General features: G+C 39.5%; 1 protein-coding gene across 6 annotated transcripts in view; it reads left to right on the top strand.

The window, feature by feature from the left end:
* Positions 1-17,379, top strand: part of CABIN1 (calcineurin binding protein 1) — a 92,931-nt gene that overhangs the window by 9,585 nt on the left and 65,967 nt on the right. For 4 of the 6 annotated variants that reach the window (XM_052689439.1, XM_052689436.1, XM_052689434.1 and 1 more), the window contains exons 18-27: positions 621-857; positions 1,589-1,742; positions 1,981-2,096; positions 5,624-5,785; positions 7,042-7,248; positions 7,599-7,744; positions 8,913-9,174; positions 10,542-10,802; positions 11,423-11,574; positions 12,090-12,268. In XM_052689439.1, coding sequence (XP_052545399.1) covers positions 621-857; positions 1,589-1,742; positions 1,981-2,096; positions 5,624-5,785; positions 7,042-7,248; positions 7,599-7,744; positions 8,913-9,174; positions 10,542-10,802; positions 11,423-11,574; positions 12,090-12,268 — 1,876 coding nt within the window. The remainder of the gene's footprint in view (positions 1-620; positions 858-1,588; positions 1,743-1,980; positions 2,097-5,623; positions 5,786-7,041; positions 7,249-7,598; positions 7,745-8,912; positions 9,175-10,541; positions 10,803-11,422; positions 11,575-12,089; positions 12,269-17,379) is intronic. The other 2 variants (XM_052689438.1, XM_052689437.1) reach the window with 1 other exon arrangement.

The raw sequence follows: 17,379 nt of genomic DNA, 5'->3' as shown, positions 1-17,379 counted from the left end.
TGCATGAATGACAAACTGTTGGTAGATAGATCCAGTATAACAGCTGCATCTGTAGTCCACATAATACTGAAAATGTGTACAGATCACCTCAGCAGTGGTTAGAGCAGTCAGGTTTTCTGCTTGGGGGAGAAATAATCACAAGAAAGACTGACGCTGTTTTAGCTGGAATGAGCCAAATCTGACAGCCTCTTTGCAAGCTCATTTACCTGAACTTGAGTATAAAGAAGCAGAAGGGTTGCTGTAGTACTGGCCTTGCAGTTGCTGTTCTGACATTTATGGAGTAATTATGTGGTAGCAGAAGAATATAAGCTGCATATGGGCAGAATTTATTAAACCTGTAGGTATCGTATTCTTGGAAATGTGTGTTTCATGCCTCTCTTATTCAAGTAGAAAATCGGTAATGATTTTTTGAAATTTATGTTCTGCTGTATATTTGTCATCTAAGATCTGGACACCTCCTGTTGTCTTTTAATGTCACATGTAAAGGTGTTTAAATTCAACTTAATTCAACTAAGTGTAACAAACTGTCTTACCTGTATAATGTGTACAGCTGCCTTCTGCTGTATTCAGTTTATTTTTTTTAAGAATACACCCTTGTTCCTTATATTTACATTCTCTAGGACTCTTTGCTCAAGCTGCAAGATTACAGGCAATGCTTTGAATGCTCAGAAGTTGCCTTGAATGAAGCAAGTCAGCAGATGATGAATATGACGGCAGCCTCTGCTAAAGAAGAGTGGGTTGCTACAGTAACACAGCTGCTCATAGGAATAGATAGTTCATTATCATCAGACAACAGCATCCTGAAAGAATCTTCTGTGACACCAAGCCTCGTTCGATTAACAACCAACCTGATTCAGGTAACCTTGATAAGAGTGGCTGTGTGTTGGCCTTCAGACATGAGTACAGCTGGCTGACCTGTTCACAGTGGCATTTTGAGTTACAGTTTTGCTGGTGCAGAGGGAAAGAGGAACATTGTTGTTTTAATTTTCAAGTCAGCGTGTTAGAGGGGCACTAAGTGCACCTTTCTAGAATCAGGAGCAGTAGGTGCCTTCAAATACAAAGCTGCCTGAAGGAATTAAAGAACAGTGGTAAAATAACCAAAGGAACAAAACTCTTATGCTCAATTAATGGTGACAATGGTGACAATGTGAAGACTTATTCAGCTGGCTGAGTGCATTTTGTAACTTTGTTCAGGTCAGTCATTCTTACTTGCTTAAATTATCAGTATCATGTCTGTTAATGATTCTGAGTGGTCTTTTCCAGTTGTTGTGCTTTATAGTTGTTGTCTTTTCTTCTGTACATTTATTCACTTTGAAAAGTCTGAATGTGTTATTAACAGAGAGATAACTGGTTGGAAAATGGCTATGCAAGAGAAAAATGGTTGGGGAATTCTATTCTACCCTTTCCCGTGCCAGCTGATCTTACTTGTAGGACTTCTTATCCCTATTCACTGTGAGAAGCTGAAGCTTAATTGAGGATTATTCCTATAGGGTAGAATGCATTATTAGCTTCAGGTTGTTCATTAAAAATTGACTCCTGACTCTTAATCTGTATCTTTTTGTGTGTGTAACTCCTGTTTCTTTCTTAGATCATAGACTGCAGCATGGCAGTCCAGGAAGAACCCAAAGAACCGTATGTCTCCTCAGTTCTTCCATGGATCATCCTACACAGGATCATCCAGCATGAAGAAGATGCTTTTCGATCCCTTTGCTGCCAGCAGCAGCAGAACCAGGGAGAAGGAGGTAATTTTTTAAAATTCACTTCTACGTGTTGGAGCTGAACTTCTTTCCATCTTACTGTGGAATATAAATAAAAATTACTTATGTTTGACATCTCATCTGCTGACTGAAGGGAGTAGATGGATATGCAAATATGACATTCTTCTCCCAGAGGCAACTTTTATTTTTTTGCACCAGATGCAGTGGGTGAAGTTAACTCAGTTCTGTACGGCTAAAATATTTGCCAACTTCTTTCTTCTAGTGAATCCTGATACTCCTATGCTGCCTTCTTCACTTATGCTGCTGAACACTGCTCATGAGTATTTGGGAAGAAGATCCTGGTGCTGCAACTCAGATGGTGCTCTTCTCAAGTTCTATGTAAGTGTTAGCATTGTACAGTATGGAAAAGAAAACCCAACCCTCTGAAATTCATATGGGCAGCAGCCATCTCAAAACAGTTTATTAGATTATTGCATGGGTAATGTCTTCATGTTACAATGCGCTGCTGAGTCCACTTTTCTTCTGCAAAGCAGATCAGCCTTTGAGTCAGCGAAGTCTGAATAGTGAAGGTTTGCTTTTTGCACTCCCCTTTCCTTTGTTCTCCTTTCTAAACAGCACTTCTTGTCAGACAGGAGCTGGCTTTGGGTAACCACCTTTGTACTAGACAAACATCTTAGATGGAAGCTAGTAAATGGTCTGCCATGCCTGGAGAACCATGGAGTGATTATACTGAGTACTTAGCCTGGTAGCAGTATGTTTCAGTGTGATTTCTTCACAAAAAGGCAGGTCAAGAATCATGCTCACTTGTGTTCAGTAAGCGAAGTAATATTCAAAAGTCTTAATTGTGAGAACTTTGTGTTAAAGAATAACAAAGAACAGCACAAGTAAGAAAAGTGGCGGCGTACCTTGGTGTTAGAATAAAAAAGTTAATTATCCATTTAATTCTCTAAAATCTGGCAAGTAATAGGCATGTACTCTTGAGTGTTGGTATAAAACTGAGAATAAACTTGAGCAGATTATTTCCTGTCATAATGCCCATTCTTCTTTGGTCTTCTCACTGAGAAGAGTAATTGCTATCTTCCACTTCTCCTGTTTTGCTTCTTGCACTGTTATTTTATTCTGCTCCTAGGATTTGGAGGAGAAGGAAGAATGACAAGCAATCCGATAGCACTGTGCATCATTCACAAACTGAAAAAACTGTGGTGTTACATCTGCAAACATGTAATCTAATGGGATTCCACTTTCATCTTAGTGATTCTAAAAAAGTTTTAGACTAGATGTATAGCTGCTCAATTCACAGATCAGAATTTGCCAAGTGTTACTTAAAGGTTGCGTGGTTTCCATTATAGATAAATATTATCTGGCATTTTAGAGAGTCTTTAAATGAAAATTCAGATTTGAATTTTGCAGTTAAACTTAGTTATTTATTTCTTCCAAACTGTTAAACATTTCTAGGACATGATCTGTCCCCAGTTAGGCATCTGGGATGTTGCTGATCCCTCACAGTGCTGTTACCTGGATTTGGTCCTGGAGTTGTGATGCTTGTCACTGTTCTGCTGTTGCTAAATTTGGGTATTTTGATTGTACCTGCCTTGGGTTTATACTGCAGACTGAAACAGGTAGTACTTCTGTTGCTTTTATGTTATGAGCTAAATGTAACTTCAGCTTATATTTACAGAGCTGATCTATTGAACAAAGATGATAATGAAGAGCTACTTCAGTCCTTCTCCCTGTGTCTCAAGGCTGTTCTTTGCTCTGTTGTTCAGATGAGTGTGTTATAAAATCTAATATGCTCCAGCAGTGTGTGTCTGGGCAGTAGCATTATTAGATGAAAGGAGTTACCTGCTCTCTGTTGACCTTTTCAGGATAATTCCTTGAGAAATCCCCCGTGGCTGAAGTAGGATATTTCTAAACATGTTGCTATTTCATTTTTCCCTCGGCATAGAAATTGAATTGCAGTCAGCTTTTTGCTGCCCAGAGTACCAGCAACCTGGGTTACCCTGGCTGTTGGCAGAACCCAAATAATACAGTGCTGTGGTGTTCAGTGGGCAGTGCTGTACAGGGATATTGCAGTGGCACTTTACAGATTCAGCTCGACTTCGTTGAGGCTTATTACCTTCAGCCACAACAAAATGGTGATTAGTTCTGCATTGAGCCACTCGGGAATCTCTTCATTTCCCTTCTTGGCACTCCCTGGAGCTTATTAACTGCAGCTCAGTGCCAGACTCCATCTGCCTCTGTGTCTGAGCAGCAGCGTGGCCAGGCCAGTAATTTAGACAGCTGGGAAGGGTGGTGTGGAAAGCCTGAGGGGTTCTGCAGAGTGAGATCTCCCCGGCAGGGCTGGAGCTAATGAACAGTGTTGGAGCTGAGGCCAGTTCAGTGTGGTGCTGTTAGCTTATCTCTGCAGCCTTCTCTGCTCTGTCTCCCTGGAATTAGGAGCATAATGCTGTTATACCTGAGCTGCCTGTGCATGGATCTGCCTTTGGGTCCAGCAGGCTTCTCAGCTCAGGCACTGTGCTTCATGCACATAGCTAACCTATTTCCAGACTCAGGTTTGCCCTAAGTGCTGTGCAGCTGCAGTACTCCAAAGGGCCAAATCTAAACTGTACGGTGTGCCTGTATCCACAGCCTGGTCCATCTGATCCATGCCCTGTGAGCCTGGGCAAACTACAGATAATTGAGAGCTGCAAATTTATTTACCACTGGATCTTCGCTAATGTCATCAAGTACCTTAAATGAGATCTTCAGTTTTCAGTCTAAGGGCTGCCCGCTTTTTAAACTAAAGAATGAAATAGCATTATTTAGCACAGATATTCAGCTTTCAGAAACAATGTTTTGGAATGATAAAGAAAGGAAAAAATGGAATGGAACAAATTATTTGGAGTGACAGCTTCAAGAATGCTGAATAGAAATGTGTCTTATAGACTGATATTCATCTTCTGGATGTGCTGAAAAACATTTTATTACATATAGTGAAGAAGATATGCAAGAAAATACATTAATACATAGTTAATTCCTTTGTTACTAAAAATTATTCTGAGGTACTGCTAAAAGGCACACAAGAATGCAGGGGGTTGTTTTGAACACTCTTCAAATGATAATTCTGTTAGGGGTGTTAGATGTGATTTTGTTTGCAGCAGCAGGAACATCAGGCTTTCGTTGTCCTGTGGGCTTTGCATCTTCCTTCCCACTTATCTACGCTGTCTTAAATTTCAAAAGCTGCTCACAAGTCCTTACAGGGAAAGTAGTGGAAATAAGGAGACTGCTGTGACTTGAAGGTGATTGCTGATGCTCAGAATCTCATTGAAGCATCTTCTAAGAATTACCCTTGCTCTAATGCACTACCCTTACTTCTCAGAGTTTTGGCTCAAAAAACATCAACAACCCAACCATACAAAACACCTCTTCTAGAAGTACTGTGGAAGTAGTGAGATCTTTTCTAGGGGTTGCAGATGGATGGAACATCTTACGTTTTCAATTTTTGACTGCAGAATTTCGTGCAGAAGACACTGATGTCTGCGCGTTGGAGCCTTCTCCTTGTGGTAGCCTGGCTTATTCACAGCACTGACAAACTGTAGTGTTCGTATTCACCAAAGCAACATGATGTGTAATGGGAAACTGAACAATCTTAACTAAGTCTAAAACACTGATAACTAGTTTTCTTGACTGAAAATAGCGTTCAAGAATTAATGTAGAGAACAGTGAAAGCACTTTTCTCACAGTTACAGTGCCATTTAAATTACTTGTGTGAGAGTGGATTGTAGAAATACGGGGAATATTTGATTGTGTTTTGGGAGAAACGGGTTTCTTAGGCTGTTTTTAGCGCATAACTCCAGACAACCAGGTAACTTAATACAAGCTTCAGATCTTAGATGACATTTTCATTGATATTTGTGTTGTTGTAGGTGCAGGTACTCGAAAAAGAACTTGCAGCATCCACTTCTGAAGATACTCACCCATACAAAGAAGAGCTGGAAACAGCTTTGGAGCAATGCTTTTATTGTTTATATGGTTTTCCTAGCAAAAAAAGCAAAGCAAGGTATCTAGAAGAACATTCAGTGCAGCAGGTAAGTTCTGTATTGCTTAATGTCAGTGAAACTTTCTGTGGTGCTGGAAGATGCAGCCTTGTTTGGTGTTAATGTACCTTAAGATACTTACAAAAAAGATTTTATATTATGTATGTGTATATATATATATATATATATAGTGTATGTGTGTGTGTATATAAATTTATGATTTTTACTTTCCTCTCCCCTCCTAAAACTTATCTTGCATATTGTAGAAAACAAACTTTCCTTTTAAAAAAAAAAAAGTAGTAGACTTGATTCCAAAGAGTCGTGTTTGAAATGAAATGCTGCTGTTGTCTCACAGTAATTTGCTGTTTTGAAAGTACTGACAAACTGATTTTTATTGAGCCATGCCTTTCCTGTTTTCAACAGAGAAGGAGAAGTTTGAGGTTGAGAAGTGTAGAGAGGAAAATGAAAATGTCAGCTTATAAGAAGAAAAACTTTAGCAGCCAACCTTGCTGTTAATGAAAAGTGGTACTGTTAAAAATACAACTTATTTTGTGAAATCCATGATGGAGAATATCTATTAGCTGTGTATCAGAAATATGCGAGATTCAGTTGAATTTGAGAGAAGAAAAACTACTGAGTGCCACATGAAAAGGGTTATAATGTTAAAGAAAGGACAGAAAAATTGAGATATCAGTCCTCCGCCTGAAACACTGGCTTTTTGCTTATAAACCTCCAGATGAATTTATGGTTACCAAACGTAAGTGAGCATAAAATTAGAAATAAAAGTTACATTTTGACATCTGTTTGAAAACGTTCTCGCTGAAGTTGTTAAAAAGAAAATGGAGTTTTTAGTAGTACAGCTTCATGTACAAAGGCAAAATTTACTGTAAGGAATAAGTTGAACAATAAAAGGAAAAAGCTTGGTCTAACAGGAGAGAACTGTATTAATAAAAATAATAGTTTGTCTAAACAAGTGGAGTGACTTTATTTTTCAGTGGCATACACTGAGTTGCAAATAAATGTTAGTCCTTTAATTGTGAAGCAGCAATGATGTACTTGAGAGCACCAGGTATTAGTAGTGATTTAATTGTAGGGAGGTTTAATTGTAGAATCATAGAATGGTTTAGGCTGGAGGGAACTTAAAGATATCTAGTTCCAACCTCCTGCCACGGGGGAGTCACAATTTCAGTCCTTCTAGAGTAACTCTTAGTGTTTGATAACTGGAGAAGTCATATATGCTCCCTGTTAGTAGACAGTGATTTTGGAATTTGAGATCATTTTTCCCCTCTCTTCTCCTCCCTCTTCAGGTGGATCTCACGTGGGAAGATGCCTTGTTCATGTTTGAATATTTTAAGCCTAAAACTCTTCCAGAATTTGACAGTTACAAAACCAGCACCGTTTCCGCTGACTTGGCCAACCTTCTAAAGAAGACTGCTACAATTGTTCCTCGAACAGACAAACCTATGCTGAGCCTGGATGCTGTGTCTGCCTACATCGAAGGAACGTGCAGCAAGGTATAATGAGCTGCTATAAAAACAGGATTAAATTACTGCAGTGTTATTTTGGTGTTGATTTTCAGATAGCTAAGGGAACAATTTATTAAATAATACTGGATTTCCTTAGATAATTGCATTTGATTGAAATCAGACACCTCCAAAGCTTCCGGTCTTGAAATTTAATATTGGTTGAATGGAGTCCATGTGACATGTAAGTGCTCTGTAAATCTGTGGAATATTTTCACTGTTTTCATATTCAGTACCTTCATGTGATGGAAAGACTACTTTCACTGTAAGGAAGAAGCAGAAGTTCAGCTCATTTAATATGGACATTTTATTAATCTTTATTATTAATTTATCATCTCCAGGCGCCATCTCTCCCAGATGGTGCAGACTATTCTCCACCAGTGGTGACTGAGTTGTATTACCTGCTGGCAGACTACCACTTCAAGAATAAAGAACAGTCCAAGGCCATCAAATTTTACATGCATGACATTTGCATTTGCCCAAACAGGTCGGTATTGTTGAATCCTGCTGCATGATATTCATTCTTTTCATTTATTTCAGTATTAGGAAAGCATAAAAAAGAACTTTGTTTTTGTTTCAGGAGTTAAAAGCAAGCAACCCTGCTCTCTGTTGACCTCTTTCATTTGCCATGCTTAAGTATGGTACTTAGGTGATGTTTAAACTAAATCTGTTTCTTAGTGGCATCAAACTTACTGAAATACCACCGAGATTAAGCAATTTCATGTTAAAAATTGATTAAATCTTAGGGCTTGCCTATTGGATGTCAGCTATCATTTCAGTTCCCATTGTAGACCAATTTAAATGACAAAAACTCCAGTTTAAATTACTTAAGAGGACTGTTTCTAAGTTCAGTCAGGTAACAGAGGCAAGAGGGAAGGTGAGGGCACAGAGCAATTTTACATGTGAAGTCTGTAGGGGAAATAGACATAGTTTAATGGTGTTGAATCTTCTGGTCTGGGAACTGGTTGGGAGATTGCTAGAACTTTAGCTTGCAACTTGATAAATTACAAAACAAAAAATCCAACACATTTCTCTGGAGTTCTGTAGATGTCACAAATAAATGGGAGTGCATTTTGGCTTTTTTCTGTGACTTTTTGTTGTTCAGAATAAGATGCTTTGTGTGGTAGCATGCTATTTTTGCCCTGGTCATTTTAGATACTGTTTCTTAAGATGTCTGTATTATGGTTCCCTTTCCATTCCCCTCAGGGATGTCTCTGTTGAGGTCTGTTGACCCAAAAATGAGCTTTCAAATTAGCAAGAAATTAATAAGCAAAATTGTGAGAATGTTGTGATTTATTCCTTCAGTGTTAGAATCATGGTGGAAAAAAATAAACATTCCAGAACCATGAACTTCAGATGTTAATTTGACGTTATGTGATAGGGGATCTATTGTGACAGTTGTCAGTAATATAAGAAATGGAGGGCAGGTTACTGAATGTTGACTTCAGAAAGCAATCTTTCTTAATTATTGAAATTTCTCAGTATGAATTTGTTCTTTGTGATATTTACGTTGGAAATAGTTGTGATGATAAAAGCTGTTCACAGTTCAGTCCAACAACTCGAAACGTCTGAATGGCTGCTGGCTGTGATGGCTTTGCCGTTCAGCGCAGCGCGTGTGAGGAGGTTGTTGATACCTTATTTTCTTGCTTCCCTAGGTTTGATTCATGGGCAGGCATGGCTCTGGCTCGAGCAAGTCGTATTCAGGACAAGCTGAACTCTAACGAACTGAAAAGTGATGGTCCCATCTGGAAGCACTCTACTCCTGTCCTGAATTGCTTCAAGCGAGCCCTCGAGATCGACAGCTCTAACCTCTCCCTGTGGATAGAATATGGCACCATTTCTTATGCCCTGCATTCTTTTGCATCTCGACAGCTTAAGCAGTGGAAATCAGAACTCCCTCCTGAAGTTGTGCAGCAGGTGAGACTTAATGTAGTGTAGTGGGGACCTGTAAATCTTTTAAATGGCCTTTCCTGACACAAGAACTTAAATATTCACGTGCTACAGCATTTAGTAGCTCCCTACTGGCCTGAATGTTAGTAATATTGGAAATTCTAATTTTCATTCATAAAAGCAGTTGGCATCAAGTGCTCTTTAAAGAGTTTGGGGTTTCTGCTTTTTGTTGTTTTGTTTTTCTTTCTGTATAAAATTATTTTGAGCCCGATCTTTGAATTGTCTTTAAAAGATAACTCACCTTTCCCAAAGGCTGTGTAAAGTTTTCCTTGCCTTTCTGTAAGTGTCGTGCAACTTTCCCAGGAAAAAGTGAATTGTGTATGTGCTTAAGTAGTAAAAAGTTGTAATGAATTCATTAGTAATGAGCAATTGCAAAATACTCTTTCTCACCTTGATGGAGTTGCAAGGAGAAATGTTTTGCCTGTCTTTTTGGACCAGTAAACCGAATTTCTGATTTAATTATTCTGACTCTCAAATATTATGTAACTCAGAATGTGTGGGAACAGAGTGGAAGAGAAACACTGCTACTGAGTGACTGTTGTGCTGTGAAACTTACTAGTGGTTGAACTGCAGAGAGTGGCACTGGAGCATACTTACTTACCAGGACAGTGTATTCACAGCACTGATGGGTCTTGCAATCTCAGCTGCAGGTGTAACTGTGTTAGAGTTGCACTCCTTGTAGCTGCTTGTATGGCGTTTGACTCTGTGCACAAGAAGGTGATGTGAGCACATGTTCTAAAGGGGGGCAAGTGTTGTGTTGTGGTTGGCTTTTTTCCCCCAGTAATTATGCATGCAGTGGCATCTAACAGTACATATATATACATACAGATAAGGGTTATTTGTTAATAACATCATAAAAGCTTCAAAACTACTCAGAAAATTAAGTATTATGCCTTATGTCTGTGTTCTGTTAAAGGTTTGCTCTTACTGTCTCATGGCCTCTTGGCTACAAGGAGCTTGCTAGAGATTTTCAGGGATAGTGCAGGGATAGTATTTGATGTTGTCAGATAAAAAGTACAATGCAGACCAACCATCTGAAGTTGTGCATTAAATCAGAATGTTTATTTAGCACTACTTGAATTAAAAAGTGCCTTTTTTTTTTTTTTTAACAAGAGCTCTGTTATATTAAAAAATAAGTTTGAACAATAGAATCTTCCTTCCAGGAATATACATTTTTTAGGATTGAGTTTCTCATACGCAAAAGCTTGAAAATGCTTTAAATAATGTTCCTCATCTTTGAACTTTTCTGAGCAGGAGTGGTTTGGGTTTTTTTAGCTTTTTTCATTGTAGCCACAGTGAAGTGATGTATTTCTCAATGCTTGGTTCCATCTCAGATGGAAGAACGCCGAGACAGCATGTTGGAGACAGCCAAGCTGTGCTTCACGTCAGCATCTCGCTGCGAGGGGGACGGCGACGAAGAGGAGTGGCTTATTCACTACATGCTGGGAAAGATTGCTGAGAAACAGAAACAGCCTCCTGTTGTCTATCTGCTTCATTACAAGCAGGCAGGTCATTACCTGCATGAGGAGGCTGCCCGATATCCAAAGAAGATTCACTACCATAATCCACCAGAACTTGCCATGGAGGCGCTGGAGGTAAAAGGAGAAAGTAAAATACCTAGACTTGAAAGCAGTGTTCTCTACAAATAACAAAGTACCAGTTATTAATGATTTATATTATGAAGCATGCAGAGCATAAATGGTGCCTTGCATCTGGCAATGTTTACAAGACTAACTTAGAGAATAAAGTGAAGTCTGTTATTGAGGCTATTCCTGCTTTAAAGCCAGCTTGTATGTACAGTCTCAATGTTGGACAGTTTTCACTTTGCACACAGCGCATCAATCGGGTTTGATCAAAATCAAAGTGAGTGTTTCACAAGGTTCTCATACCTGTGAGAGCATAAGTTAATGCATGAATTGGAACTGTAGTGATAATGCCTCTGTTTTCCTTTGTGTCTGGTAAACACAGGGCATCTGGATCATACCCAGCCGTGACTTTGGCCTTGTCTGCTTTCACTGTTTTATTCTTTAGGTTGCATTTATTAAAATGTTCAAGTTTTCAGACTCTGTCATTAGCAAGCAAGGACACGTTCTATTCAGATGAGTTAATGTAGAAGCTGACCATCATATACTGTTTACTGCAGTTGCTACAGTCTGTTTGTTATGTGCAGAGCTGTGCATTCTCCAATAACTAAATGCACTTGGGTGTTTTCTAGGTGTACTTCCGACTTCATGCTTCCATTTTGAAACTTGTGGGGAAGCCAGATTCTGGAGTAGATGCAGAGATATTACTTAGCTTCATGAAAGAAGCTTCTGAGGGACCTTTTGCCAGGGGTGAGGAGAAGAACACTCCAAAAGCTGCAGAAAAGTGAGTGCTGATTGCTAGGGAACATCATCGAAAGGCATGCTTGTAAACTGCTGAATAATGAGCCATTAAAACGAAACCGAATGAAACACAGACCAAACCAAAGGAATAGATTTAATTCTAATATGTGCAGTATCAGGCACCATGTATAGTTAGAAGGTCTTCTCAGTAATTGGTGCAGTGTAGATGGGAATGGAATAAAATGGAACAGCTTTGATCTTGTGATCTGTTTTGAAACGACTTTTATTTATTTATTTTTATATCAACAATGAAAATTGCAAAAGCAAACACTTCTATTTTGAAGGTTGAGTTCAGTCCTCATATTTTGTCATCTTAAAAGCCAGGAGATAAATGTTCTACTGCTGAACACTGGTAGGGAGCAGATGATCAAACTCCATTATTTAGAATTTTAGTAAGATTGATAAATGCATTGGAAATGTCATAATGCAGTCTCTTTCCTTTCTTTGTATATGTTACTGATACGTTAATGCAAGTTTTTCTCCTCCTTGCTCTCCCAGGGAAAAAGCTTGCATGGCTGATGAAGACTCTCACTCTTCAGCTGGAACAGTGCCAGGCCCTGGGACTTCCCTGCCCTCATCCTCTGGTCCAGGTCTGACATCCCCACCTTACACAGCCACTCCAGTTGACCACGATTACGTCAAATGTAAAAAACCCTGTCAGCAGGCAACGCCGGACGGTACAGTCCCTGTTCTCAATACTGGCAGCACAGGGAGGTGCTTTAATCATGGGGGGTCTGACCTGAAATGATCAAACTGCTCATTTCAAGGAGGGTGATGGGTCTGTGGTATCACGGGCAATATTGATGCTTTATGAATTCGGTACTTTAAATAGAATCAATGTACAGTCAGAGCTTTCAATACAAAAGTCAAAGTTGTCACCTGCCACCGTTAACGCCTGTCATTTAGTCAAGATGGGGCTGTTGACAGGAGAATGCAGCTGCCTGAGTTTTCAGTAATCTTTTCTTGTTTCTGCAGAGCTAAATGTCTGAGCTTACTAGGGAAGACGTGGATTCAGTCTTTAGAAGACTGAATGCTCTGTCAATGCCTGTGTGAACTGACCAGGTGAAAATTTGAATGGTGGGTGAAACAAAACAAATTGCTCAAAAGCGAACCAAAACAGTATGAAACAGTGTTTTACTTTTTTGAAGGAGGCAGGTGGCAACTGTTTTGAATATATTGTGTATCAGCACGAAGTGATTTGCATGACAATCCAGTAGACTTCATCTTTTGATTTGTATCATTTGCAATGACTGGCTAGCAGCTCATCTTTACAGGTTACTGCCTTAGAGCAGCAGAAGGTAGGATGGTATCACAGCGTTACTGAAGATTTTGCAGCATGTAGAATGCAGAAGAAATTAAATTACTGCTTAAGTAATTTAACATTATTATTGGGCTAGGAATTTTATTCTATTCTTCTGGTCGTTTGTATATCCATCTGGATCTATGAATATCAGCACTCGAGAAGGAGTAAAATACCTACAGTGTACAGCAGTGTGGATAGAATGTGGTAGGGCCCTGGAGAGGTGTTCTGCTTAATATGAATTTATCTGTGGAGGGTGGGATGCCTCCTGCTGTCAGTTTCTGAAGAACAATCATTTGTGAACACCTTACATTGGCATAGTTTTGAAACAAATGTTCACGTACCTGGAAACTCTGCAAGATGACTTTATTCCTTTACCCCAACAGATAATTCTTGGTGAAACTGACAGAACTTCCTTCATTTCTTTCACTGAATTGAATATAGAAATATTCATTTTAGGCATGCTTGCATTTAAATCTGGATTAATTAATCAGACTCTCTTGATAACATACGTGATGTGTTGGTGTACTGGTCAGACTTTTAAGTCCGTTAGCCTCTTTTTGAAACAGCAAGAACAGAAGGAACTAAATATTATTCCCAAACCATATTCCCTATAAGAAGCAGTTCTGACTAAGAAGACTGCATCTGCTCAGGTGCTGCAGACTTGAAGTGTCCCCAGGAGACAGCTAAGTTAGGTGAATTTTCCTATACTTGTCAGTACATTTGCTCTCAGTGAGGTATTATGGCTTTTGGCAGACTGACTGCCCAATGGGGGCAAAGCTGGCTGCTTAGCAAAGCCTGAAGGTGCAAGCTAAGGAACATCTGCACCTGTTAGCACAGCAGTTCTTGGGGCTGCTAGCTTAGCCTGCCTAGGATTTAGCTTTGCTGCTGTCACAGCAATTCAAAGTGTCAGCTACTGAAAGAAGCAGAGTTAAGGGCATCTTTAGGAAGGCAGTGTGCATTTATGACAAGTAGAATTGGGAAGTACTGCATCATTCATTGTGTTTTGTAAGTTGCTGGCAAAACTAAACTCTGGATACAGCACATTGAAGGGCTCCAGGAAACTGAAATAATTGCCTTGGGGCTGCTGCAGACGGAAGGAGAGCTAACAGGCTGAGCAGTGCTTGGAAGCCTCCTGCTTTTGTATTCTCACATATATTGTGCTTCTCTGCATTCATTTGCATTTTACTTACATTAAAATACATACTTCTGAAGTAAAATGCTCTTGACAGCTTACATATAATCACATCACTGAAAAAAACTGGTGCCTGCATTTCCATTGTACTGTTCCTTAAAAATAGCACGAAACTATCCATCATTTGACTACTCTAGACTTTCTTAACCATTCTGACAGTAATTGAAACTGCCTATATTGCTGTTCAGGGCTGGATAGTTTGGCCTGAAGTCAGCCTGGATGTTTATTCTTTCTGAGGCTTCACAATACTCTTATTTACTTTTGCAAAAGTAAATATCTCTTGTATCAATACTGTTGATCGTATGTGACAATCAGAACGAGAGCACTATACAGATTCTTATTCACAAAGGAACAAGGAAGTACAGCCTGTGAAGTAACTGAACTTTGTTTTCCTCATGGCAGCTCCTAGTAGAGATCCTCCTCAAGGAGACAAGTATTGTCCAGTTGCAGCTTGCATTTAGTGGCTGACCAGCTGCTGTTATGTGTGAAAAGCAGGCAGCCTCCTTTCTCTTCTCCTGTCTTTCCGTTCAGGATCCTTTCCTTCCTTCTGTTAATCCTGTCTTTTCTGTTGTCACTCCCTCCTGTTGCTGTTTTATAACTCTTCAAAATGATCACTTGCATTTGATAGTAGAAGCCTGAGACTTAATTTTTTATTTTTTTTATTTTCCAAGAGCAAACTGGGGAACAAGAAGAATCAGGAACTCATTGGGGGCCCAGCTCATAGTTATTTATATGAGCTGGATTTGTGCACTCATTAAAAACCAGTCACACTACAGGCTTCAATCAGTTTTTCTAAATTTGGGGCTAAACATAAAAATTGGTTAGGAAAGCAAAGCAAAATAATAATAATAATAATCAGAGAAAGCAAGTTTCCAAACGTAGGCCAGGGGTTGTTGTGTGGTCTTTTTGCTGTAATATGCTGTTGTGGTGTTGATATTCAATTACAAAGTATTGTGGTATGCAGATGATGTATTCAGTACTCATTGCTACTGCAGTGTTAAAACGTTGTATTGTTTAAGTCTCCATCCATGTCATGTAGTGTGTTGTGTGTAGTTAGATGTAATCATCCTTTTTGTGTTTGTCTTTGCCTGATTGCTTTTGCAACCAATATTGCCCGTGCTGCCTCTAACCTTTTTACAAATCTCTGTTCCCCAGGCATTCTCTTCCTGCTTTTACCTGTCACGGCTTGCTTTAAGTAATTGGCAAATCCTGCATGATAACCTCACTGGGAAAGGCTCCTTGCTTCATGCTGTGGGAGAAGTCTCCCTTCATAGTATGTTGGTCCTGTAATTCTGCAAATGTTACGAAGATGCAGTTTCTTGTATGAGGGGCTTCTCAGCATCCCGGTGAGACGAAGGTGATCTCTGAGAAACTTCCTGCACGTAGGCTGTCTCTCATGTTAAAGTGAATAAGCTTCAAAGATGGGGTGGATATTTCTGTGCGTAAAAAGAACAAAGTCTGCACTGCACTTTGGAGCATTAAAATCTAACTCGAAAATTCCATCTCTCCCACAGTTTGAAATGAAAGCTTCAGGTCTGCAATGCATATCCTATTCTGGTACATCTGGATGTTCATGGGGACTGCATACTGGACTCCATGAATAATGAATCAGATCCAGTTTATTGCAGTGTGCTCCATTTTTACTTTTTCCCCAATTTAACCTCTTGCTGATTAGTGCAGCACTGTCAAAGAATCTGACCAAATGAACAGAAAACACTGATGAGGTTTTGCTGCATTGCATTTGAAAACAGTAATATAGGACTGCAAGTTACCAAAACACATTCAGTGATCAGTGTAGATGAACAAAACATTGACTTTCATCTGATTCATTTTATTAGAAAACTCCCTTTATATGTTCAGGGGATTTGCTGTCCTCAAGAAATTAACCTGCTCCTATGCAAATCTTTGCAATTCTTTTGCTTTCAGTAATGTGCAAATGGCTTTGCAGAGTTGGATGTTGTCTCCTGTTATGGTAGAAACTGTTTCAAAAATGAGAATGGTCTGATGCATCATGTTTCTGACCACAGAGCAATGAAGAAAAATGTTCATACACACATACAGAAGAAGGGAGGAGCTATGATGTCAAGTGTGCAGGGTAAAGAGAGAGAATCTGTAGGTCTACAGCCTTGGAAGGAATCCACTTTATTTTTGCATGAGTGTGTATATCTATATATATTTAATACATAGTCATTTATCCATCTGCTCTGTGGCAGAAATTTTCTTTACTTTAAACTGAGCTTATGCATGTAGGTCATTCCAAAGTAATGCCTCCTGTTGATTTCCATGAAGAGATACAAAGAGTGCAGTAACACTGTCTGACAGGGCAAGTTTGCAGCTACAGAACAGTTTTTTTCAGCATAGTTACCACTGTTAGCTCTGCACTTTTGCCAGTGATGAATAAGAGCCTGTGTGCAATGCTTGTAAAAATCTGCACAGCTAAAATGTACCACCCACCCCTCACATCCACTGCTGGCTCTCCATAAACGTTCCCAAGTGTCAATGCTTGACAATGGGGGCCCATTTTTCCTCATGGAGGAATTTTATTTCACACCTTTGCTTCATTCGTGCTTCCACGTCAGTCATCATTCTATCAGACTGCCCCTCTGCTGCCATCTGCCACACAGCAGGGGCATGGATATTGGTGGGAAGGTTACCTCTACTGCTGTACCACCAGTATCCACCCCTGACTGTGTGGGCCAACAACATAAAATAGGAGGCATTACTTTTGGAACAGCCCTCCTACATAGCTTTTCAAAAAGAACCTTTCTCTGCCTCTTGTTTCTGGCTTTGGATGAGTAGCTGAATGTTTCTGACGTTTCCAGATTCCTTCTTGTTATAGCTGAGTATATGTAAGACATCATTCAGAAGTCAGTTGTACCCTGTTGGCTCCCTAAGCCTTCCCCCACATTCAGAGGTCCTCTCCCTTCCTCTTCTCATTTCAAAGAAGTTTCAAAGAATGGAGGACAGGCAACACAATTACAAAGCTGCATAGTAATTAACTGGCAAAGATGGAGTACCTTATTTATATTGGCGTGGTAAAGCTGTACTTCTGCTCCCCTGAGAATAAATTATGTCAGTTTGTACCATGAGGTGATTTTATCTAGCTTACATACTTAGCAGTAAGAGCTTTGTCATTAGAAGTGCACGTCTGCCTGTTCAGGTGGCTTACTTTAGCAGTTGCATTAAATTTTCTTTAATAACAGCAATAATTATTACAAAGTTATGATGTTCTTCTTAATGTCTGTCTTCCAAATGGACAAATATCAACAGCTGGGAATTAGCAACTACTTCTC

The sequence above is a fragment of the Tympanuchus pallidicinctus genome, unplaced genomic scaffold (genome assembly GCF_026119805.1).
Source record: "Tympanuchus pallidicinctus isolate F22 unplaced genomic scaffold, pur_lepc_1.0 scaffold25, whole genome shotgun sequence".
NCBI lineage: Eukaryota > Metazoa > Chordata > Aves > Galliformes > Phasianidae > Tympanuchus > Tympanuchus pallidicinctus.
The sequence above is the reverse complement of the archived record's forward strand: the minus strand, read 5'-3'. Positions and strand labels throughout refer to the sequence as shown.